This window comes from Macaca fascicularis, chromosome 5, assembly GCF_037993035.2.
Source record: "Macaca fascicularis isolate 582-1 chromosome 5, T2T-MFA8v1.1".
Classification (NCBI taxonomy): domain Eukaryota; kingdom Metazoa; phylum Chordata; class Mammalia; order Primates; family Cercopithecidae; genus Macaca; species Macaca fascicularis.
Window position 1 is genome coordinate 100,866,200 of NC_088379.1, and position 24,001 is coordinate 100,890,200.

At 38.4% G+C, this 24,001-nt stretch overlaps 1 protein-coding gene across 3 annotated transcripts in view; it reads right to left on the reverse strand.

The window, feature by feature from the left end:
* The window catches only part of UNC5C (unc-5 netrin receptor C), a 385,297-nt gene that overhangs the window by 90,477 nt on the left and 270,819 nt on the right, over nt 1-24,001 (reverse strand). For all 3 annotated transcript variants that reach the window (XM_005555481.3, XM_005555480.4, XM_074040173.1), the window contains exon 4: nt 20,969-21,072. In XM_005555481.3, coding sequence (XP_005555538.1) covers nt 20,969-21,072 — 104 coding nt within the window. The remainder of the gene's footprint in view (nt 1-20,968; nt 21,073-24,001) is intronic.

Sequence of the window (24,001 nt, forward strand, 5' to 3'; positions counted from 1 at the left end):
CCCATTCAATGTTACAGAAGCACACATTAGGAATCAGACCACTTCTCATTCCCTCCCTGCCACCTCTTCCTGGTCCAAGTCACTATCATTTCCTTCCTGAATTACTGCAATCATTGTCTGTCTTGTCTTCTGCTTTTCCCCTGAACACTCAACTGTCTATTTTCAACACTGTTGTTAGAGTGATCCATCAAAAGTCAGAGCATACTATATGTATGAGTCAGGGTTCTCTAGAGGGACAGAACCATATATATATATATGGTTATGTGTATATATATATGTGTGTATATATACACACACACATATATACATATACATATGTGTGCGTGTGTGTGTATATATATATATATGAATTTATTAAGTATTAACTCACATGATTGCAAAGTCCCACAATAGGCCATCTGCAAGCTAAGGAGCAAGGACAGCCAGTCCAAGTCCCAAAACTAAAGAGTTTGGAGTCCAATGTTCAGGGGTGGAAAGCGTCCAGCACAGAAGAAAGATGTAGACTGGGAGGCTAGGCCAGTCTAGACTTCTTATGTTTCTCTGCCTGTTTTATCCTGGCTGCACTGGCAGCTGATTAGATGGTGCCCACCCAGATTAAGGGTGGGTCCGCCTTTCTCAGTCCACTGACTCAAATGTTAGTCTCCTTTGGCAACACCCTCACAGACATACCCAGGATCAATACTTCCCATTCTTCAATCCAATCAAGTTGACACTCAGTATCAACCGTCACACTATACCTCATCTCAAACCCTCCTAATGGCTCCTTCTCTTACTCAGTGTCAGCACTAAAGTTCTTACAACCAGCCTGGACAACATAGTGAGACCACACCTCTATAAGAAAAATGCAAAAATTAGTAGGGCATGGTGGTATGTGCTTGTATTTCCAGCTACTCAGGAGGCTAAGGCAGGAGGATGGCTTTAGCCTGGGAGGTCAAGGATATAGAGAGCTATGAGTGCACTACTGCACTCCAGCCTAGGTGACACAGCAAGACCCTGTCTCCCCCCCCCCCCAAAAAAAAAAGGAAAAGAAAAAAGTGGCATGGGGATAGGAGACAGGCAGGAAAAAAATGGATTCAGACAATAATTGGAAGGGACAGAGGACAGGACATACGAGTTGATGGTATGTGGAAAGGGGCGTGCAAGCAGGACTCATCTTCAGTTTCAGGCTTGAGGACCCATGTATGGAGCAGGGATACAGGAGGCAGAAAATAATTGAGGGTAGAAAGTATAATGATTCCGATTTGGCTGATCTCATAAGGAATCCAGCTAGCACAGCATGATTCTGACAACAGTTAAGTTGCTAAAAATTCCCATTATTGCCATGAACAGAGTGAGTTTTTCTCTTAAAGTTTTGAAATAATTTTAAAAAATAACGCTGAGGATCTCTGCTTCTCTTGGATCAGCTTTACCTTAGCATTAAGAACTGAACGTGGATATTGATAGAAAGGGTATTTGCAGGGCCAGCATGACTGCAACAACATTTATTACCATTGTGGCTCAGATAAAAATGATAAAGCATTAATAAAACTTAGAAGATGAATGGCAAGGAAAACAATGTGTGAGAATAATTCTGTTTATCATGTAAAGATTGTCTGAATCAGCAAGAGAAATCAATATAAGAGGCATAACATACAATTTAAAATATATAACCTTCTCATGCAATATTTCCAGAACACACACTGCAAAACTAACATTCTTCCATGTGAAACAATTCCACGGTGAGTCTCCTTATATACACTGTATATAAAATGCCAAGAAACAATACAGAATGTTTTGTTGTGTTAGAAATTTATTGCATTCAATAGTATGTAGTTAATTATATTGTTGCAAAGCTATTTATTTGTAAGCTAATCTTGGTTAACCAGGAGTCAGTACTCTGGTCTGGTCATAGAATTCTCTTCATATTTTGGTCATTTCAATGCTTTTTGTTGATTTCAACCTGTGGCTTCTATTTTCTCTACTCCTCCCATTAAATAAACTGATTTATACAAGAAAGAAGTCTTTCTCAGTTAGAAGTTATTTTGAGTTATGTACAAAATTTTCAAAGAGAAAGAAAAATAGGTTGAAGTTCAGAAAACAAAAAAAGACTTCAACCATAAACTAGGACTTGTTGTCATGGTTGCAGAGATGCAAAATAATGTTCAAACAACTTCTGTCCTTGTGGTTCAGTAACTGCGTCCTTTCAATGATTTGGGGCATATTTGAACCAATTTACTCAAGTGTTTATAAAGGCATGGGATTTTACTAACAGGTACTAAAAATAGTTACAAGGCAACATTAGAATGACTGGTTTGCATATTCTGCTGTTGTTTGGTGTTCTTAGTCCCACTGTGTGCAATCGAGCATCTTACTCTAAGGAGCAGTTCCTGAAGTATCAGTTAAGAGGGCTGCTTTCAACTGCTTGAGTTCAGAACTGAACTCTGCGATTTTGGGGCTGTGTATGTCGCCCATGGGCGAGTGTTTTATCTTCTGTATGCCTTAGAGTCCTCATTTACAAAATGAGGATAATTCTAGAACCCATTATAAGGTTCTTAAAAACTAAATGAATTAAAACACAAAACACTTACTGTCTGGCATGCAGTAAGTATTTGAAAATAATTATTAACATTTAGTTAAGGATATACTAAAACAGGTGAGACAAACCCCAAACAACCCTAAAAAATGAAAAGGAAATGGTGTTAATCTGAAAACTAAAAAAACATTTAACACCTGAGTCCTTTCAGCCTTTGCTGGCATTTCTATGAGGCAAAGTCCACTCAATATTAGGTTATACCTCTTTAAGTTTGCACTACAAATATATAAGTAACTGAGTATTACATTGGCCAATATTGTTTGTATGCTAACCCTAAATACATATTTTCCTTTAAACTCTATGAGTTCATAATTCTAGAGATGTCATTAGCATGCATTTGCTTCATAGGTATTAACATTTTAATTAATCTTTATAAAAAATTATTTTCTAATTCTAAATTATAAGAAAACATACTTTATCAATTTTTAAAAAATAAGTAGAAAAGATTTTTAACCAAAGACAAGTTATTAAAACAAATGAGAAATATTCACTATCATACTTGGTAATAAGGCATAAATGATAGGCAATTTATATTACTATTATTTTTACCTAGACCATCTATATTTTTATAGTTTTTAATTTACTTTTGTGGGTTTTCCGTTTCTTTTCTCCTAGTACTTCAAGCTAGTCTACTTGTTCTTTTAATGACATCAGTCTATCAGCCCCATACCATTGCATACATATCATTAGCTTCAACACCCTTATCCATGCCCCTAAGAGATACAATTTTCTTCCAGCCACCTCTGCTTTCCCTACTACCCTGAAAGTACACCTATGTTGGTCCTATGACCACATTGGTCCCCAAAAACGTACTGTCCCCCATCTTTTTTTTCCTCATTAAACTTTGTTTTCATGGGAGTCAAAATTCTGTGACAGATTTTTGGTCAAGTTGTTTCCATTAAAAACCATAGATTTTTAAAACTCTTAACTGCCGCATGCAAAACCAAACAAAAAAAACCCCAAAGTGGTCCACAAAACATTCTCCTTTCCTTCTGAAGGTTTTATGACGCATTGTTATCATTAACCAGTCTTTTACCATTAAATTTAAACGGCCAATTGAAACAAACAGTTCTGGGCCCATACTTCTACCACTTATTTAGACTGGGGTGGCAGGTATTAGGGATGATATTCATTTAGCCTTCTGAGCTTTCTGGGCAGACTTGGTGACCTTGCCACCTCCAGCAGCCTTCTATCCATGGCTTTGATGACACCCACGGAGTGGTTGTCCCTGAACTCTCTTCTTTGCTTCTCTCTCTTCCCACAGAAAGGATTCTGGGGCAGATGGGCTGGTCCAATGGGAAAGAAGAAGTGAAAATTATGGGACACATTCTGTGGTGATAGAATAATTACCATTCCTTAGGGTGGGAAAACTAGGGGATGTGACCTGGAGGGGAAGAGGGCACCTTGTACTCCCTAATGCAAATCATGAGAATCCTGACCTGGCTTTAGGGAGCAGAGAGAGTTCAAAAGAAGAACATTTTCCTTGTGCTGAAATTGCGAGGACAGAGAAGCAGGTGGGAGGAATGGTGAGAAGTTGCCCAAGGGTAAAAATGGAGAAAAACAAGAAGCTTGTAGGGTGCATTCCGGGTCCCCAGCTAGGTACTTTGTACTCAGTGGTTCCTCCTCACAGCAGCCTGTGAAGGAGGTAGTTGCACTCCCAATTTTCAGATGAGAAGAATGATGCTGACAGAGAAGAAGCTTGCACAGGTTTACAAGCTCAGAAAGGAGCAGAGATCCGAATTCAGGACCGCCTGAGTTCTGGACTCTTTTCTGTCCATAGAGCCAAGAACCAGGAGGAGCCAACTACAGTGCTACAGACTTCAGCCTTGACAGAGTGGGCTGCGGATTACGAGATGGGGGCTGGAAAAAGCTGGGACACCAAGACATATACATTTTAGCTACTCCAGGACTTAGGTTGAGGCTGTCCTCAGGCTGGTGTCCCCAGGCAAGCAGAGAGATCTTTAGAAAAGAAGCACTGGACACACTTTCTGTTATCAACATGACCCCGTCACTCATAGGACCAATGCAGATTTCCTTTCAGAGCTAGAACTAGAATTGGGTGTGCTTTGATTTTAGGGGCATCAGGAAAGCCTCCTTCCTCTCCACAATCACTCCCCCCAATTTATGACAATGACTTGAAATGTCTTTAGGAGAGACCAATTTTAAATTCCATCATTAGAAGGATCTCTTTACATGTAAATGACCTGGAGAAATAACAAACTAAATCATGTACAGTATTCTACAACATGGCATATAAATAACTAAGGGAAGACTGTAGATAAAGAGGAGTTCAAGGTGCTAGGGTTTCCAGGTAGGACTGGATTCAAGTATCCAGCAGTATGCAAAAATTTCTAAGGGATATACAAACAAACATATTTTTAAGGTAATCAGTATATCTTTAACTTCCATATGCATTCCTTCCTTTCTCTTTTTTTTTTTTTTGAGATGGAATCTCGCTCTGTCACCCAGGCTGGAGTGCAGTGGTGCCATCTCGGTTCACTGCAACCTCTGCCTCCTGAGTAACTGGGACTACAGGGGCATGCCACCATGCCCAGCTAATTTTTTCTGTTTTTAGTAGAGACAGGGTTTCACTGTGTTAGCCAGGATGTTCTCAATCTTCTGACTCTGTGATCCACCTGCCTCAGTCTCCCAAAATGCTGGATACAGGCATGAGCCACTGCACCCGGTCTGCATTCCTTCTTATAACTAATTTCTCTAAGAACTTGCCCTCTGCTTTTCAGAAGAAAGACATCTCTTGCATGAAAATCTTATCATCATACATTACATGAGACTGTAAAAACCTCTAGGGCAGCAGATAAGGGAATAATTGGGAATATTAGTGTGGTAGTTGAGGAAATAAGGGACTATAATAACTGGGCAACAAATCCTCTTTGCAAATCAGGTGGTTTAAATTCTTTGCTTTCATCAAAACTGAAGGAGGGCCTAATATGTCAAATGATGGGTCACTGAACATAAATTTTGATGACAGATCGCTATGCAATTTTTGACCTGTAACTTGGAAGACGTGCAGAGTTGAGGGACATTGTTACAACATAACTCCACATATTCCTATTTACTTATGTATGAGAAGGTTCTCAGTATTTGAGTTTATTATAAATGACAGATAGAAATGTAATTGATTTTATCCTGTTTCATTTCAGCAGTAAGTAACATTCAAACTCGGCTAAATGAGCTACCTGGACAGGGGAGCAGGGATGAAAACCCCATTTCTCCTATTAAAAGCTGTATTTCCAATAAAAATTCAGTCTTTATGCCAATTATTTATCAAAACTTGTAGTACATTTGGGTTTTTACAAAAAAATTAACAATTTGATCCCTATGGTCAAAGGAAATAAAGCTTATATGCAAATTTTTATTACAGAGAAATACGATGACCAATAGAAATTTTTATGCCTAAAATTTATTCTATTAGAGTAAAAACCTATGAGAGAAATGGTATAGAAATATAAGTTAAAATAGAAAAAGGAATACTGTAAGTTTTCCTACAATTTTTTTTTTTTTTTTAAGATGGAGTTTCACTCTTGTCGCCCAGGCTGGAGTGCAATGGCGTGATCTCGGCTCACCACAACCTCTGCCTCCCAGGTTCAAGCGATTCTCCTGCCTCAGCCTCTCGAGTAGCTGGGATTACAGGCATGTGCTGTCACGCCCGGCTAATTTTGTATTTTTAGTAGAGACGGGGTGTCTCCATGTTGGTCAGGCTGGTCTCGAACTCCCGACCTTAGATGATCCGCCTGCCTCAGCCTCCCAAAGTGCTGGGATTACAGGCGTGAGCCACCGCGCCTGGTAAGTTTTCCTACTATTAAAGAAGAGTTTGTTCTTACATTTTCTTAATTGGTAATGTTGAATAAGACATCATTATGGTGTCTGCATTCCATTGGATAACTTTAAGTCATCTAACAGTTCTTTTTAAAGATGTCAAATGTTTATAATATACACAGACATGGTATCTTTTCCCACTATTTAATTGTTTGATAATATTTTTTAGATACCAATGTAAAATGTGCAAGGAGATATGTATTTTTTAAGTCTTTTAGGGATATGCTAGCAAAAATTTTAAAGAACACTTCACTAGGGCATGAGAGGATAGTGGTTCTGTTACCAAGCAGGAAATTTTACCAGGGGAGAATGAGGAAGGTTGAGAACTGAAAAGACTAAAGAACAGGGTAATAGGAGTGGGAGTTGGAGGTCAGTGAATGGAACTCTCCGAATATTTCTCCTGGATGCCTCTGCAGTTGTATTTATGCTGCACTTTCACAGAAGACCAGTGAGATTTTGCCAAAAGACACTCAAGTCTCAAGTACGAAAGCCTAGGGATAGGACCCAGCTGTGCCATTCACTGAGTCTATGCTCTTGAGCAAGTCACATAAAATCACTCAAACTTACTTTTCTACTTCTACAACAAGAAAAGTAGTATCTGTCCTAACTCCCTCATAAGGCTCTTGTGTGGTTTGAAAAGCATATACTATATATGAAAGCACTTTTGATGACTTCTATACAACTTTAAGCTGGTGTTATGGTGATTTCTTTACAGAGTAAATAATTTATTCTACAACATGTCCTTATTACTTTAAATAACTTTTACAAATTAAGATATAAGTTTAGCGAACAGGGAGGAATGATATCTAGCATAAAATGAAAGATATTTAAAAATATTTTCAATGGACACATTTTCCATTAAATTCTGTCCTAAAGACACCATCTATTTATACATATCCAGATGCTAGAACTCACTGTGTTCAGCGTAACTGAACACTGTGGTTTGTTTCATTCTCAGGCAACATGCTCTGTGCTGAGGATGCTGAGCAACAGTGTGATATAATTCTGTAAGGAACAATCTTCACATTGTGAGCCCTTATTCAACAATCAATGAAAGACCAACAAAAATAGGGTCATCCTACTTCAGCTGAAATGTGTTAGCAACTAGGAAAAAGGAGAAAGTTTATGCAGAAGACATGAACTTGAAGGTTTACATGCCACTCCAAAGACCATGCCCAATTGAAATCTTGCACTCAGAAATTCACTCACTGGTAACTTTCTAATCTTCTCCTCGTAGGCCTGTTGAGACTCTAGGTCATCAATAAAGTACTCAATATTTTTGTGATTTTCCTTAATCTGAGCAGATGGCATATGTCTCTTTCAACAAACTAAATAGTCCAAAATACATCAACTCCCCCATTGCTCTTTGAGTCTCAAGTAATCCAGAAACATGCCCACATCTCTTCTATCCTAAAAACCAACCAACAACAAAATTAAGGCTGACGTACCCATCCTCTCCAGCTATGCTTCAGACTTCTTTCCCTTAGTGGCTAAACTCCTCGAAAGAGTGACATATTCCCCATCCCTCTTTATGCACCTGCTCATTCACTCTCCCATTTAGCCATGTCTGGATTCCTGCTCCCCAGTCTATTCAAACTTCACTTTCAAAGGTGGCCAGTGGCCTTTCTCGTTGCTAAATCCAAAGGCATCTTCTCTTCTCTATGGCGAACAGCTCCACTGTCCCTCTGAAAAGCCTCCCTCTGCTGTCTTTCCTGCTACTTGATTATCCGTTCTTTTGCAAACCTCTTTCACTGGTCCTTTGATAACATCCAGCATTTTCATACAGTCCTTCTCAAGGATCTCCCTCTCTCTCTTTTTCTCCTCCTTCTACTTTATATCATGGTTCTTTGTCCTGCATCAGAATCACCTGGGGAGCGCTTAAGCCATCCTGATGCCTGGGCCCCACCGTCAAAGGTTCTTATTTAATTGGGCAGACAAAGGGCCCAAGAATCAGTGTTTGTAAAAACTACTCAGGTGACCTCAATGTGCAGCCAGGTTTGAGAATGAGATACACACTGGCTGAGTGACTTTATTCATTCTCAAGGCTGACAACTCACAAATCATTAGCTTCAGTCCCAACTTTTCTTAAGCTCTAGTCATACTTCCAATTACTTTTTAGATAATTCCATCTGGATGCTCAACGAATACAAAAAAAAACATAGTAAGTGCTGAATATGATGTAATCGATTCACACCACAATAGGTGTAAATCCATCACAATATCTCCTCACAGTGGCCTTCTCTCTATAAACTTGGTCCTCCGGTCTTATTCTTCTTCAATAATGGAGTCATTAATGGACGCTGAAGTTGAATTTCTCTTTTCCATTCAAGAATTTCTAAAAATTTTCATTATTTAAGAAGTGTGTGTAAATAATCACACACAACACAATGAAATATGCTTACTCTACTTTTAGAAAATTGATGAGATGCATGTGACACTTTTTAAATGAATGAGTTTTTCCCAAATACATTTTTGCTTGGGGTTTATGTGATTAGTTTATGAAAATTCATCAAATGAGACCACACAGACAATTTGTGTCATTTTAATGAATCAAATTTTAAAAGCATACAGTCAATAAAACTCTTTTTCTTTTTTCTTTTTTTGTTATAAGGAAAACAAAAGTGCTTTGGAGTCAGGCAGAGTTGGCTTTGAATCCCAGCCCTCTCACTAATTGAGCTTGTAGCCTTGCACAGGCAGTAAGCTCCCAGAATCATAATCTTCACCTGGACAAGTGCAGGGCGCATCCCTCCAAGGGTTGTAGGGGGATTTAAATGAGCTATGAAAAGAAAGCACCTGGAATTAGGAGATAGTCAATCAGTGTAATTTAATTGCCTCTTCCCTAGAACTAACTTGAGCCTACACAAAGCTATACCTACCTAAATGTATTTTAAACAATGATGATTCAGTGCCCCTTAGTGTCTCTATTAAGAAGTACATATCTTCAAATTCATAATGCCAAATTAGTAATATCTCAAAAAAAAAAAAAAAAAAACCACCTGAGAGAAATCTGACTTTCAATTTACTGCTGCACAGGACTATAGGTAGTGGTTTATGAGTCTTCGTTCATAAAACGCTCCCAGTGAGGAAAGTGTCGTCTTATTTACAGCTTCAATCCCTGCTAGTGTATGTACAGAAGAGATGTCATATCTCTAGCCTTTCTACATGGGGACCAATTCCAGCTCTTGCAGTAGGAGGAGAAAGTGTTTGGAAATCCCTCCGACAGTGAGGTCATTCAATTCTACTGATGCCTTCAGTCTGGCACAGTGTTCTCAAAATACTAACATGATTTTTTTAACAAATATGAATGATTCCTAATTTGATTACAATTTTTAGGACTAGAGCATATTGACATTATATGGTATGTTCCCAGAAAAGGTGTATAAAACTGCCATCCCTACTTGTGTGCAGTGTGATTTAAGAAGCAACTTTTTATGGCTCCTAGACTCACGGTTTTATAGTTTCGCTGTTACTGCTATTTTATAATAGTCAGAACCATTGGCTGCCTAAGTACTGTCAGGGAAAGAGAAGTTTTGCAGCAAAACATGGAGATCATTTTTCAATGGCTCAGGCTTCCATAATTTCTTTTGAGTAGCAACTCCAGCATTCAACAACCCTCATATTTCAAAAATGCTCTGTTACCTCTTTCCTAAATACTTTATTCTTCAGTTTAAATTTTTATTTATTTATAGTATCAGAAAAGACAGAGAAATATGGATTAACTTTTCCAGTGGATTATCCATTTATAGCTGGTCATTAAATATGGGATAAGTTATAATCCAGTTTAGTCTTGACTTTCCATAGTCATTTTCTCACCTTCGTTCACTCCCTTCTCTATTATTAAAGATCATAAAAATGATGTTACCAAAGACAGATTCCCATGTTCTTGTATTTAGAGTGTATATAATGGGACCCCATTTAGATAAGACAGTTATTTTCCAAACAATATTTATTTCCAATAATTTTTCCCATGGTTTGCTATCAAAAGTTTTAAAATTATAACTATGCTCATGTTTTACTATTAAAAAACAGAAGACAACTATCTGGGGCAAAGTAACATAATTTTTAAAAAGGACAACTATGGCCTCTCCCTCAGTGCTGCATTCTTCATAATGGCCTGGGCAGAAGGAATGTGTCCCAGGGTGATTCATATATTTGGGGCTTTCCTGGAATGTCTGACACTAGAAGTAGTAATCATAACTATTTTCCAATATATTTAATGTATTCTCTGAGTTGTTCCTTTCCAAAATAAGCAAATTAGTGTCACAGTAAGAAAAAAATGTATGATCTGACATTCAAGTCTTATTTTCTGTTCCTAACAAGAGGGGCAATATATTTGTAATCACAATAATATAGACATTATGGTAACAAAGGATGATGTTGCACCTTTGGATGATACAAATACATAGCTGAATATCATCAAGCATTTAGGAATGTGAGCCATATTCAGCAGAAAGTATAGACTTTTAACTCCACACGAAACAAAAAGCTTTATTTTAGGATACACTTTGACTACCTTCAAGAAGACTAATGTGTTGATTTTGTGAGTATCTTCCTCATACTTTTGGAATCAACACAAGCAGACACTGCTTATGTTATGAAATAACTGGACTATAACTCCATCTCTTTCTAAAGTCTTGCCAAGTATGGAATGCAAATGCCAGTAAATAGCAATACAAACAAAATCATTTTTTTCTCCTCAATCAGAATGCTCTAAAGTTCAGAGATTATGGAAACATATAAGTAGAAACTATAATAAATTATAATCTGATTCTGATTTACATGTTTATAACGCCTTCCATACGATTCTATAGGCTGAATTTTGTGATTTCTTTTAGCATAACCTTTTACATAAAGTTGACTTTTTGAGGGTTTCAAATACTTAAGAACTTGTTTATTTCTTTAGTTCAGGATAAATAAACCACATCCCTGCATTTTACCAAAAGGGCAGTGTAATTTTTTGTTGTTGTTAAAAAGGAAGGAAAGATCAATGAAAATCTTTGCAGAGATACTTGAGAGATAGGTGGACTTTGGTCAGCACCATACTAACAATGAGAGGTTCTCAGCTCCAAAAATCACTTTTGGCATCCTTTGCCCTTCTGATATACAAACTTGTTAACCTTATGATTGGTTAAGGAATTGTCTAATCATATATGTCAATAACAGAGAGCAAAGCATCTTGCAGTTTTCTTTCTTCTTATACTCTCCTGTGAAAGACAGATGTGTTGTGTCTAATTATTCACTGATTGGTATCGGGAGAAACATTAACATAATTGGCACATTTGTTCTAATTAACAGAGGGAAACTGCCACATGCCACCCAACATGAAAAGTGAGTCCAGCAACCGTTAGCTAGAAAACTCCACGTCTATCAGAAAGATTACTCTGTTAAACTCAAACTGAGGCCCATCAAGTCAGAGCACAGGTTGAAAATGATATAACAGAGTGGAGAACTGTGTGCACACCTAAAAGAATGGAGATTTAGCCTAGAATCATTGTCTATAGGTACATTAATTAAACAAATGAGAAAAGCAATTAGGTGGCTATTATCAAATGTACACTCAACCAAGCCAAGCTTCTCCAAGGAGCATTAGCTAGAAGCTGGGAATCTGCCAAGTTTTACTGACTGGTTTGGAAGTGACAAATCTGAAGTTTTTGTGTATTTGTTTGTTTTAACTTTGTCCTTTACACCGGAGCTTCTCAAACTGCATTTTAGAATCACATGGAGAGCTTTAAAAAAATCTTGATAACCTGGCTGTGTATCATATCTATTAAATCAGAATCTCTAGGTGGGATATAAGCATTGGTAGTTTCTAACAATTCCCAGGTGATTCCACTGTGCCTCCACTGCTGAGAACCAGTACTGCAGAGTGGTTTGGTTTTGTTTTGTTTTCTGAGACAGGGTCTTGCTCTGTTGCCCAGGCTGGAGCACAGTGGTGTGATGATAGCTCACTGCAGCCGTGGCTTCGACCTCCCAGGCTCGAGTGATCCTCCCATCTCAGTCCCTGGAGTAGCACACACTGCCATGTCTGGCTAACTTTTATTTTTTTTTATTTTTTGTAGAGATGGGGTTCTCTTACATTGCCCAGGCTGGTCTTGAACTCCTAGGCTCAAGTGATCCTCCTGCCTTGGCCTCCCAAACTGCTGGAATTACAGTTATGAGCCACTGTGCCTAGTGAAGACTGGTTTGATGATCTTGCTAAGATTTTGATTAAGTGTTCTGGGTCTGAGATTCTAAGCTCCCAGGTCATGATGATGTAGATAATCTATGTACCACAGTTAGAATTGCAAGGCCTTGACAATTTTTTTTTTTTAATGAGACCGAGTTTCACTCTTGTTGCCCAGGCTGGAGTGCAATGGTGCGATCTCAGCTCACTGCAGCCTCTGCCTCCTGGGTTCAAACGATTCTCCTGCCTCAGCCTCCCGAGTAGCTGGGATTACAGGCATGTGCCACCACGCCTAGCTAATTTTGTATTTTTTTTTTTATTAGAGATGAGATTTCACCACGTTGGTCAGGCTGGTCTCAAACTTTTGATCTCAGGTGATCCACCTGCCTCAGCTTCCAAAAGTGCTGGAATTACAGTCGTGAGCCCCCATGCCTGGCCAAGGCCTTGACAATTCTAAAAGATATTGACAGCTAATAGTCTTCTGTAGACTTTCACAGGTAGGTTTGGCTCTAATTGCTCCAGAGTTTGAAATCCTAGTATTATTTTCTTATTTCTCCCACTGGTGAAAGGTATCTCACCCTCCCTTGTAGGTGCTTTAAACAATCAAAACAGTTCTCTACTGTGGATAATTATGCTGGACGTTCTCTCTTGCTAAAAACCAGAGGCTACTATGTAGATTTTTGCTTCTCAGTTTTGGAATAAAACAAGTATCCATTCACTTCTGTGTTGACCACTGTGAAATATACTTTGCACCTTTCAGTAGGTTTGTGGAAGCCTGGGTATTTTTGTGCTTTAAAAAAAATGTTTGTCTTTAAGCAAGCTGAAATTATATCTTTAGACAATGGTAAAAAAAGATAGCCAAAGGATTAAAAAAAGCAAGTGGAAACTAGTGGCATTTTGCTCAGTTGTTGTTACTTCTGCAAAGGAAAGGCATTTGCCAAGAAAGGGAATTTGTTTTCCTGCTGGGGAAACACTCTCTTAATTGCACATATGTCTAGCTCATTGCTTTTGAGGGTTGAACATACATAGGCCGTATTTTAGAGGTGAACTTGTCTTGAAATCTGAAAACTTCTAAAACCTAAGTTCAACGATGAGGAGATAAAAGCATGTTGACAAATGAACTAATACCAACAAAAACCAAATGAAATAAAATAACCAAAACCCAAAGTAAAACGACTATATGTAATAGCACCATCCAAGGGAACAAAATGGCATTGAAGTGTCCCTAAAAGGCTAACTTTTCCAGGGCAAAAGGGCAACAAACTGACTAATTTGTAGCTAGTTCCTAACCAGTTTTTACTATAAACTTGCCTTTCAGTATAGGTAACTCTCAGCCTTTCTTCTTACCAGTTAAAAGTGTTCAGGTCTTTAGCTAAGTCTGACCATCTTTAGAAAAATATGCGTTTTTGCTCTCTCTGACTCCATAATGAGTTTATGTTAGTGTGTGTAGGCATATAAAGAATCATTGGAAGAAATCCCCAAGCAAGGGAACTTATTGAAGAAAAACCTTTTTTGAACAAATGAAGGCCAACACACATTTTTAAAAACCCTCCTGCTCCGTGATTATGGGCACAGGTTAGGTCTTTGCCTGCTGCCTTATCTCTACTGAGATAGAGACTGTGCTCGAAAACAGCTGAGGCTTATTAACCATTGATTTTAGGTCATCTGAAAAAAGCTCATTCTAGTGGGTCTGCTGAATTTCCACATGGAACATTTCAGTTTCTCCTCAAAGACTAAATCTTTTCTAGATTTTCATCATTAAATAAATCCATAAAGGTGTCCCTAAATCCATTCTTGCACTTCTAAAATCCATTTCCATGCAGCAGCCAGAATGATCTTTTAAAGGTATATGTCAGGTCTCAACAATTCCTTCATGTGTCCGTTGGCTTTTCAGGCATTTAAAGAAAACTCCAAATCACTTACCGTCTCTACAAGTCCGCGCCCTCGTTCCCCCTTTCCTGACTGAACGTCTTCCTGCCTTCCTCCTTGCTCACTGATCTCAGACACACTGGCCTCCTTTTTAACCCTGTAACCAATCACCTCCTCCTGAGGGTACTTGTCCTTGTTGCTCCCATCACCTGGAGCTTTCTTACTCGGATCTTTTCAAGACAGCTCCTTCCTTACCTTCAGATCTCAGCTCCATTACTGTCTCTTCAGATACACTTTCCTTGAACTCTAAAGTCATCCTCAATCCCCAACAACCATCACCCTCTCTCATATGACCTTATTTCCTTTAACTTGTTTATCTGAAAATATCTCACTCATTTTTCTTACATTCTTGCTTATTGTTTTTCTCCTCGAGGGACTTGACTGACTTGCATTTCCTGCAACCAGAAAAATGTCTAGCACACCAAGCATCTACAGTAAATATTTCTTGTATAAGTGAATTGATGATTTTTAGAAATCTACATTTTATACTATAGGCTCAAAGCAATCACTAAGTACATGCAGAAGTCAAGCCACAGATGTATAATAAGTCAGATAAAATCTATTATTTCTTCTGCTTTAAAATGGATCTTTACATTGCTTAAACTTATTGCAATTTTAATTTGGCTTACATGGTTTCTGGGCTTGTGGTGATCTCTATGTATAACTATTAGAGGCAGATATTGGAAGAAAAATTTGGGATTTTTCCCATGATTTTTCACCCCAAAAAGTATGGGATGGTCATAATAAGGAGGTGACTTTGGCGAATGTTGATTGGACCAAAGCAAAGCTTGAAAGGTGACTGCTAGTAAGGGAACCTGATACTTTTGAAAACCTGTGTTCAAGGCTGAGAATTATATCCTAATCAAAACTCTGTCTTGTAGCTACACACACGGTAGGAGAAAATTCCAACGGATAATTACTGGCACTGAAAGCAACATCTCCCTCCAAACTGGTATTCAAATTCTTCTTTCCTCTCTAAACTCTTTTGCCTGGAAAGAGTGTAAAGCACCTCTCCAGAGACAACATACCTGCATGGAAATTCATCAATATGAAGTTCCTATTATGGGAGAATGGCAGGGAAACGTGAAGGACCCATGAAAGAAAGTGTTCAGCAGCCATATTAATAATCAATTAGATGGAGAGCCACCTGATGCTGCACATTTGGCGGCGCCTCCAGCTGCCACCAGCTTTCTGCCCTGTCAGTATCAGCTTAAAAAAATCTGTTCCCTGTTTATCACGACTACACTCAGCAAAATAGTCTATTCTTTTGCACTTCACCCCATATTTTCCCTCTTGCTAATTAGAGATGCAAATGTTGATAAACAACATGACAGTTTCTAAGCACAACTGGGTCAATAAGTTGAACATTGTGCCCTGTTCCTCCAATTAAACTCCTATGAGAAATAGCTCAATTATAATTAGAGGAGCAATTATCCCCTTGTTAAAGGTGAAACAAATCACAGGTTTTAGAGAAAAATTCAGCTTTGCTCCTTCTGCCATGCCAACAAATCTTGTATCCATTGATGTTTTCATCCCAGTACTCTCCAAAAGAGATAATCTGATAAAGCATCTCTGAATACATTTCTCGCTCTCCATGTGACAGTAACATTTTCTAGGCATAAAATAAAATGAGCAAAGAGGGATTAATTTCATAGAGTGCTGCTATTATGCTAGTGGAATAACTCAGCACCAGTTCCATGGGTGTATTAATTTTCTTGCATCTTCAGGGAGATGGGGGGAAGGTTTATCTGTTGAAAGAAAGGCAAACGCCTCATCAGAAATGGAAGACAACAATCATATTTTTGGCTTGATCCTAACAAAAGTGTTATTAAAGGAAACACTGAGCTATATCATTTTAGAGTATTCCTGGGATTTGTTTTCCTTTCTTTCATCTAGTTTACTTGAAAATTTTAATGTTATTCTTATTAACACCTCCCTTATCGTCCTGGAACTCAAGTGTCTCCCACTCCCAGTGGCCTTGGTTCTTGGTCCTAGTGGTTTGGAACCCCACCCTCAGGGTTCAGACTGATGGAGTCTGTCATCCCACACCAAGATCTCTCAGTAGGATTGCATCTTCAGGGACGAGAAGCATCCTTTTTCTTAGAGCGTTCCATCTCCTGAGGTGCTGCCTCCGTGTCACATCCAGCAGGGCCTCTTTCTGTCATTTAGTTAAATATACTTAGAGAATCTACTAAGTGACTTATAACCTGCTGGCGTTAGAGATAAAACATGAACAAAAAACTTTTTGCTCCTTATCTCATCACGAGCTTGTCAGGCAAGAAGAAGAGTAAACAGATAAATTTCAATACAATCAGTAGGTAGAGCTATATAAAATTGTGGCATGTGGGGGCTGCTGTTTAGCCAGGCACACTGGTTCATCCATGCCAGGTATTCAATGTGGAAACAGTTCTGTATCTGTTGCTAAACTACTGAGTGCCCCTCACCCCCAGGCCCTGGCTGGCTGCCTGGGATTTCTGGATACTCTGTGACCCCGTGGCTAAAGGGTTATATCTGATATAGCACTAGGCCCCTAAGAGTCTGCTCTTGTGCTCAGGAATCCATGCAGTTATTAAATATTTGGAATAAAATCTAGATATAAAGAAAGGACTTTAGGGAGAACAGAGAAGGAGCAGCCAAGCCTAGAGTTCTGAAACTGTTGTGCTTCATCCCTAGCGTCCCCTGTTTTCTTATTGGAAAGGGCTTAGTCTAAACAAGTATAAGGAGTCCTTGGTTGACCGCTTCCTCCTCTGAGACTGTCTTTGCCACCCTCTTTCCTTGGGCTCTGAAAAGGAGACCTACCAAGAGTAGCCTCAGGCTAAATTTCCTCTGGGAGAAAATGTAAGGGCTGGTCCAGTGTCCTGAGTCAATAAGGACTGAATGAACAATAGTAGCTTTAAAGATCAGGGTAAGGGGCCAGTCATAGTAGTTCACACCTGTAATCCCAGCACTTTGAGAGGCTGAGGTGAGCAGATCACTTGAGGCACGGAGTTTGAGATCGGCCTGGCCAACATAGTGAAACCCTGTCTCTACTAAAAATACAAAAATTAGCTGGGTGTGCTGGTGTGCGCCTGTAATTCCAGCTACTCAGGAGGCTGAGGCACGAGAATTGCTTGAACCTGGGAGGTGGAGGTTGCAGTGACCCAAGATCATGCCACTGCACTCCAGCCTGGGTGACAGAGCAAGACTCCGTCTCAAACAAAACAAAACAAAACAAAACAAAACAAAACAAAACAAAACAAAACACTAGGGTAAGGGCAGCAGCACATCACGACTTGCTATAAGTAGTTTCATTAACCAATTATTTGGCAGTGTTGTTGAAAGAGCATTTCCTTATTTTAAAGCTCACAATATTGTCTTCATCTGTAGCATGTGTGGACTCCAACCAAAGTAACGAATACAGGAGAGCATCTTGGTGATTCTTAGAACAGAAGCTTCCCCTCTGTGTACCCCACAGTGCCAAGAAGAGGGGCAAGGTACTCAGTAAGAATTTTGAATTTAAGAGGTTGAGCTTGGTCTTGTGTGAATTAAAAAATTATAATATATTAATAATATCAACAATGCCTAATGCTTCTTGAGTGCTTTTGACATGTTCTAAGTGATTTGCATATATTATCTCATTTAAACCTCACGACCACATTCTGCATAGACACTAGTATTATCTCCCCTTTATGGTTGAGGAAACTTTGGTTCACAGTATTTAAGTACCTTGACTGAAGTAAAAAATGGTGATGCTTGGGTTTGAACCTGGAATGCTGTAAGAAAACTAGAAAACATTCTATGGTGGAGATTATAGGATGCCAAAATAGGGAAGAAGTAAAATGTTACTACCTTAGAAATGCCTATGCCATTATTTGTACCCAAAGTGCTATATCAAAACTAAGACTAGCATTCTTGACAAACTTACTGATTTGGAGAAAAAGGAATTACTGCTTCCTGACATTCTGCAAAGAATGTACCTGACTACTTCCTCAATAGAACTAGACATATGCTTATAAAACAAAGATCAATTGAAACAATCAGCCATATGTTCATTGAACATATTTTGCCTGACTCTTTCTTGGAATTATTTGCCTTGGAGACAAAAGGAGCACGAATCCAGTCTGGCTTCATCTTCCAAAGTCTGATCTAATTATTACAAAACACATGAGTTTTACCTGCTGGTTTTCCTTTAACATCAATGTTTCACTTTATCCTATTTTTATGCTTAAAGATTCTTTAAACAAATAAATGAAATATTAAATAATGAACACATTTATATTAGAAGGAAAATGATTGTATAATCCTTTAACTCACCAAGTTACCTTTCATCCCTTTCTTTTTTAATTTATTTGCTCCTCTTGAGCAAATGGCAGTTGTAATATGTCATGTTAAGGTATTCATTAGCTTTCTGATCTTGGTGATTTTAATAGTGTTGAAAAGAATCTACACAGGAATTTATTAGCCTGCTCTTGAGCATGTGTGTTTGATCTCTCTTCCGACTTTAAAAAATGAAAAAGAAATGCATATTAAATATAGTTCTTTGAATGTCAAATGGGTATATGATTTTTGAGCTTGCCAAGTTTTAATTGGTCTCTTCCCTAGTGATGATACAGATAGAATTCACAGCCAATTAGTTTGCAGTCATGAATCTTTACTCCTTGACGAAGTGAACTACTTTGTCGAGGAGACTGAAAAAAATGAAGTCATTACTAAGATCTCCCCACCTAAAGTCTTTGCAAGGATCAGTTACCTTTTAGAAGCCCTGAGCAAAAATGATGCCATGGATACCCATGTTGCTCATGATCTGTTTTGGTCTCTAAGGTGGTTTCATGGAGGACGTGTGCATTAAAATTTTAGAAATACCATTAAGAAGACATATGCACTATTGTAATTATCAAAATGAAATATTGAATAGAGAAGAGTTTCCTCCTTTCTAGTCGTACTAAATCATACTGTGTCTTAGTGCTGGGAGATAAGGTTTTGATGCCATTGAATGAAATAGCTACTATCAAGCAAAGTCTCTGATAACAATTGGCATGAGATGCCAATTTAAGGCAAAAAATAGCTCTCTTTCAAAGTAAAAAAAAAAGGAATTTCATTAAAGTTTCCTTTGAGTTCTTTGCATTGACTCATAGAGATATGAATGGCTATGATAGAAAAATGGAGTTATTTCATAAGGACTCTGCCTAAATTTTCAATTAATTAATTATTATTATTACTATTAAAAGAACAATCAGATGTTTGAGTTTGTTGTCAGGGGACCAGCGAACTACCTGACCCCATCTTTACTTCTTGAAGAAAATTGAAAAACTATGAGAAGTAAAATAGTTTAAGTACATTATTAATTATTAATTGCTTTTTGGACTGTGTTGAAAGTCTCAATAGTATTATTTTTCACTTTCAGAGATAGGCACAACTTCAGGGCTTAATTTTTAAAAATTCATATACATTGAACCCATATATAAGACCAAATTGCAACAACTGAAATATGCCTCTTTCAACACATGCAATAAAGAGTAAAACTTTCAAATGACTCAATGTAGTTTGGAGGCCAACAAAGACCACTACCAAACTGGCAGCTATGCCACTTGTCAAATTAATGTGTGCTTGGGCTTGTAGGACACGGGGTCAGTTAGGGCAATAGTGTCAGATGCATATAAGTATGTCTCCTAATAATCATTTAAAGGGTAACCTGTTTTTAGAGTTTAGGATTTATTTGTTAACAAATGAAAGACACAGTATTAGTTTTCCTCAACAGTGTGATCTAAGATGATGGTGAGTGCTTGCAGTCTCTTCTGGGTCAGAGTCCTCTTCCCCAAAGAGAGATATTTTCAAAGGGCATTGTATTGTGTGGTGCTAATGAAAAGTCATGGTATGCATCTGATTTTTAATACTTCATTAGCAACCAGTAGGCTTTGTTCTAGCAGAAACAAAAAATGGAAAATGAAGGACTTGATCAAAAGCTTATAGGATGAAACTAATTGACACCTGTTACTCCTAAAACATGTTTTTATGCAAGGTGTGTGGGCATGACTTTTAGGTATGTCTATGACTACATCATGGAATGGAAAATACATATGTTAGGTGAACAGACTCACAGACACAGAAAAACACACTGTCTTCTTACACTCACATTTTTCGCATATCAGCAAGAACAATAATAAAATTGATGGCACATTGTTAAGTCATACCATCTCTCTCTGTGATAAGTGCCAGATAAAATAAAGCAGTACTTCTGATTTCTTGAAAGAGAATGACAAAATTAAACCAAGCTGCCCGTGGCTTTGTCCAATGGGGCATTCTAATTGACTCCCAAGTCATTAATCAGTTCCCAATCAATCTATTTTGCCAGCAGCAGGCAGTTAGGACTCCATTACCAACCATTCATCATGCCATACCCTAATTCACTGCACCATTAGCCAGGGATTAGGCCCCTGTTAGAATAACTTAGTGCCAATTGCTAAATGCAAAGAACTGTTGTTATTCACCTCAGCCACTGGGATCCCTTCAGGTGGTCGACACTGGAGTAAGACTTCCTGTTCCAAAGACACTTCCTTTCCTAGGGGTTCCTGCTCAAATGTCTTCCGTAGATCTGGAACGTAAAAGTGACAAAATACATGTCAAAACTAACTAAATAACATTTATTCATTTACAGAGAGTACAAAAAATTTTCTGACTTAGTATTTTATCTGTGCTTTTTCTGGTTTGTTTGAGACAGGATCTCACTCCATGTCCCAGGCTGGAGTGCAGTGGTGTGATCATAGCTCACTGCAGTTTTGAACTCCTGGGCTCAAGCAAACCTCCTGCCTCAGCCTCCTGAGTGACTGGGACTACAGGTGCATGCTAGCATGCTTGGCTATTTTTTTTTTTTTTAATTTTTTTTGTAGAGATAGAGTCTCACTATGTTTCCCAGGCTGGTTTCAAACTCCTAACTTCAAGTGGTCCTCCCGCCTCAGCCTCCCAAAGTGCTGGATCTATAGGTGTGAGCCACGGTGCCTGGACTTGCATTTTTGTTTAACCACAGGTTATTAGTAGTTTACTAAATCTGGTGACTATATTATGTGGAAGAAATTGTGAAATTCAGAGGCTATGAACTGTTCCTACTTTAAACTTCAATGGAAGCCTTTGGCAGTCCTTATTTTAACAATTAATAAAGTTCATTAATTGCTTTTCATTAGTATTTTTTTATCCATCAATTATGATGATCACAGAGTCAAAAAAACTCCATTCTCTTGATTCTTCTACAGACTCCCTTATGTATATACATATTTTCCTCTTTTCTCACAATGGATACTATTGAAGCTCCAGTAACTCTGGAATCTTTCGATGAATACTCTAGGTGAGTTTCCGTTTCAAAGTGGAAAACAGGTATAGCTCTAATGTAAATGACGAGTTAATGGGTGTAGCACACCAACATGGCACATGTATACATATGTAACAAACCTGCACGTTGTGCACATGTACCCTAGAACTTAAAGTATAATAATAATAATAATAATAATAATAATAGTAAAACAAAGTGGAAAACAGAATGCTGGAATCTGTAAGGAAGAAACATAACTTCTTCAGGAGCCTCAAGTACAAGGCAGAGAAAAGAGAATGGAGAAGAGTCCCAAGATATCACTACATTTAATCATATGGCCATTCATCAATTAGAAGCCTAGTCATCTCTGCTCAAATATCCCAGGTATCTAATTATGTATTTATCTAGTTATAGTTGATATAGGGATATGCAGCTGAGTTTTGCAAACTGTTGTTATATGGGCACAGAAATGTTAGAAGCCAGTGTGTCATTTTAAACACATCAGAGGCACATACTTCAAGAGATGGGTTTAACTAAATAATCACTGAATACCATATAATTATTTTGTTTTAATGGTTTGGCTTTAAACTTTGTATACATTTAATCTAATTTCTAAAGTTAAAAAATTAATTTAGTCATAGAACTTTGAAGCAGCATTTTTTTAAAAGTCTACAAAAATTTTATTTCATGCATGTACAGTTCAGTTCCTTCCAATAAAAAGTTATTAGAATTTTACCCAGTGAATTTTAATAAAAAATTAATGCCTCTGTTCTGTCATCCCAGGTTCCTGATGAAGACGTAAGAATCTGAGAGCGGCATTGCAGTGGATTGAACTAATGAGTGGAAATCTGAAGACCCTAGAGCAGTGGTCCCCAACCTTTTTGACACTAGGGACTGGTTTCGTGGAAGATAGTTTTTCCACTGACCGTTGGGATGGGGCGTGGTGGGGATGGCTTTGGGATGAAACTGTTCCACCTCAGATCATTAGACCTTAGTTTGATTCTCATAAGGAGTGTGCAACCTAGATCCTTCATATCCGTAGTTCACATAGGGTTCATGCTCCTATGAGAATCTAATGCTGCCACTGATCTGACAGGAGGCAGAGCTCAGGTGTTACCCTAATGCTCACTAGCCTGCCACTCACCTCCTGCTGTGCGACCAGCTCCTAACAGACCACGGACCAGTACCAGTTCTCAGCCCAGGGGTTGGGACTCCTGCTCTCAAGTATATCCCTAATAGAGCTCTACCAGAAAGCACCTGGAAAAAATGCACTAAGAAAAGACTGCATTGTTACACACGTGCCATATTTTTGGAATTCTCGGCAGAAGAAAACCCTCAAGATTATAAGGGTTGTGAGAAAATTATAGATCTATGAGGGTCTGAGGCAAGACAAGAGACCTCCAAATGTGACAGAATTTCTATCAGAAAAATGCTTCTAATTTGATTGTCAAGACATTGAGTATATTGTAGAAATGAACATTTGGGGCCGCGCGCAGTGGCTTATGCCTATAATCCCAGTAATTTGGGAAGCCAAGGCAGGTGAATCACCTGAGGTCAGAAGTTTGAGACCAGCCTGGCCAACATGGCGAAACCCAGTCTCTACTAAAAATACAAAAATTAGCTGGGCATGGTGGTGTGCGACTGTCGTCCCAGCTACTTGGGAAGCTGAGGGACAAGAATTGCTTGAACCCAGGAGGCGGAGGTTGCAGTGAGCCGAGATTGCACCACTGTACTCCAGCCTGGGTGAAAGAGTGAGACCCCATCTCAACAAGAACAATGACAAAAAGAAATGAACATTTGGAATCCACAGAGTTATCATAACTTTAAAGTTATCTAAACCATGTCATTGTCTTACATCCAAAAAACATGTTGACCAAATTACCTGGAGCATCACAGCACAATAATCAATGGCTGCCTTAGAACCTGCTGATACAGATTTTCTACATTTTGCCACCCCACACATCCGCCTGACATCTCTTTTGGTTAATTCATATTCTTTCAATGGAAACATTAAAAATTTTCTCTTCTGATGTGGTGGCTTCTCTTGGTTTTTTTTATCTGCACTGAGATAAAATTTGATGAAACACCAGATACCAATAAAAAGAGCAGCAGTGAATATCATTTATGGGCTAAAATGTTCTCGACAAGATTTATCTTGTTTGTAAAAAATGATTCTGAGGAACTTCTGCCTGATGTGGGGTTGGGCAAAGACATAATA